Source organism: Brassica oleracea, chromosome C9, assembly GCF_000695525.1.
Source record: "Brassica oleracea var. oleracea cultivar TO1000 chromosome C9, BOL, whole genome shotgun sequence".
NCBI classification, from domain to species: domain Eukaryota; kingdom Viridiplantae; phylum Streptophyta; class Magnoliopsida; order Brassicales; family Brassicaceae; genus Brassica; species Brassica oleracea.
Genome location: NC_027756.1, coordinates 33,177,756 through 33,179,954, shown reverse-complemented (window position 1 = coordinate 33,179,954; position 2,199 = coordinate 33,177,756). Strand labels below are relative to the sequence as shown.

Genomic DNA, 2,199 nt, shown 5'->3' with positions numbered 1-2,199 from the left:
TCGCCTGAGGAAACCCCGAACGTGCCCTTTGCTGGGTTCAGTTTCATGCCGTATTTGTTGAGAGTTTCGAAGCAATCTTGCAAATGACGAAGGTGATCAGTGGCGTGTAGCGACTTGACAAGCATGTCATCGATGTATACTTCCATGGTGACGCCCAACTTATCTGCGAACATATTGTTCACAAGCCGTTGGTAGGTTGCTCCTGCGTTCTTCAAGCCGAATGGCATGACCTTATAGCAGTAGGTTCCTCTATCTGTGATAAAGGCCGTCTTTTCGCGATCGTCGGGGTGCATCATGATTTGGTTGTACCCAGAGAAAGTGTCCATGAAGGTGAGCATCTCGTTTCCAGCCGTGGACTCGACTAAACGGTCGATGTTGGGAAGAGGATAGCTGTCCTTTGGGCAGGCTTTATTTAAGTCAGTGAAGTCGACGCAGATGCGCCACTTCCCGTTCTTGTTCTTAACGACTACTGGATTTGCTAACCACTCAGGGTAGCGCACCTTAGCAATTGAGCCAGCGCCGAGTAACCGGTCGACCTCTTCGTTTTCTGCCTTTGACCTGTCGGGACCGAGCTTGCGTCGCTTCTTCCGGATAGGCTTGAATGTCGGGTCGACGTTTAGTTCGTGAGTTGTTATAGCCGGATCAATTCCTTTCATGTCTGACATGGACCACGCGAATGTGGACACGTTCGTCTTGAGAAAGTTGAGAACTGTCTGCTGCATATCTTCAGACAGATACGCACCAATCCTTGCGGTCCGGCTTGGATCGGTATCGTCAATAGGTAACTCGAGAACTTCGCCTTCCTGGGAGCAGACTTTAGAGGTTAGAGGAGAAACGAAGTTAACCGATAGAGACGATCGTTGGAGTTTGACTGTGGTGACTAGGAGTTCCCTATCGGCTTTTTGATCCCCTCGCAATGTTTTGATTTTTCCGTTTGTACCGGGAAACTTGACACACTGGTGATAAGTAGATGGAATAGTCTGCATTGAGTGTATCAAGGGGGTTCCAAGTATAGCGTGGTAAGGGGCATTCGTGCTTACAATGGTAAACTTGACAGTTCGAGTGACTCCACATGCGCATACCGGAAGGCGGATTGTTCCCAGTATTGTTTCGGAGGATCCGTTGAAGCCGGTTAATGTTCTGGAGGACGGTTTTATGTCGTCGAGATCGACTCCCATCTTCTGCAGAGTTCCTCGGAAGATGAGGTCGACGGAGCTTCCTGTATCAACGAGGACCTTGGTGACGTCGTACTCCCCAATTCCAAGGACGACAAGAAGAGGGTCGTTGTGGGGTACGTAAATCCCCTCAGCGTCATCCGGCGAAAAAGTTATCAGAGGGTGACTTGGCGGCCTAGTCGGCCACCTCTGCGAAGTCGCGACCTGTCGACGGTAATCCTTGACAGAGCGAACAGAGTTGCCGCAAGGAGGAGAAGCGCCCATGATGACATTTAGCTGCTGTCGCGTTTTTACTTGCTTAGAGTCTAAGAAGGCGCGTAAATCGGTTGATACGCTGCTGTCCTTTTTTGACGACGGAGTGTCGTTGCTTGACGTCTTAGTTTGCTCCAAACGCCTTTGGAGGTCAGTGGATTTTGAACGATTGAGACGGATGCAAAGATCGCATGCTCCTGCGTTGAGTTTATCTCGAAGGTCACCGTTTGGGCGCTCTTTGGGATCGGGGTCACCTGTTGAGATACGCCGGAACTTCCGTGCATCCAACGTTGTTCGGAGATCATTGTGCGTGGAGCTGTTGCTATCTTCGGACTCGAACTTTCGTTTCAGAACATCTCTCAAATCTTCGAGTACAGGTGTGTCGTCGTTCTCGTCGTTCGACGACAAGGTTTGCTGAGAGAGTATAACCTCAATGCGCCTGCGGTTAGCTGGTTTCTCTTCGTCGGCTGAGGAGTCTCCCTCGCCGTTACCCTTCGGATCATCCTCCTCGTCGTCTCGTTGTTGAGTTTCGCTATGTCGACCTTTGCCTGTAGCTTTGCGTTGGGCTCTCCTTTCTTTATTCTTGCTCCAGCTCTTGCCGTTCTTCGGCTAAGCTTTTAGGGGTTCGAACTTGAAGTCGCCACTTGCTAGATATGAGAGGTAGTGCGCATAGAGTGACTTGCACTCTGTCGTATCGTGCCCTTTGACGTCGTGATATTTGCAGTGTTTGGTGAGATCGACGGTTCTGGAAGGTCCTGCCGCTAAACCTGCT

The 2,199-nt window shown here is 50.4% G+C and overlaps 1 protein-coding gene across 1 annotated transcript in view; it reads right to left on the bottom strand.

Moving 5' to 3' along the window:
* Window positions 1-2,199, bottom strand: part of LOC106314824 — a 3,718-nt gene that overhangs the window by 1,093 nt on the left and 426 nt on the right. The window contains exon 2 of the mRNA XM_013752641.1: window positions 22-2,036. Within this exon, the coding sequence (XP_013608095.1) occupies window positions 22-2,036 (2,015 nt within the window). The remainder of the gene's footprint in view (window positions 1-21; window positions 2,037-2,199) is intronic.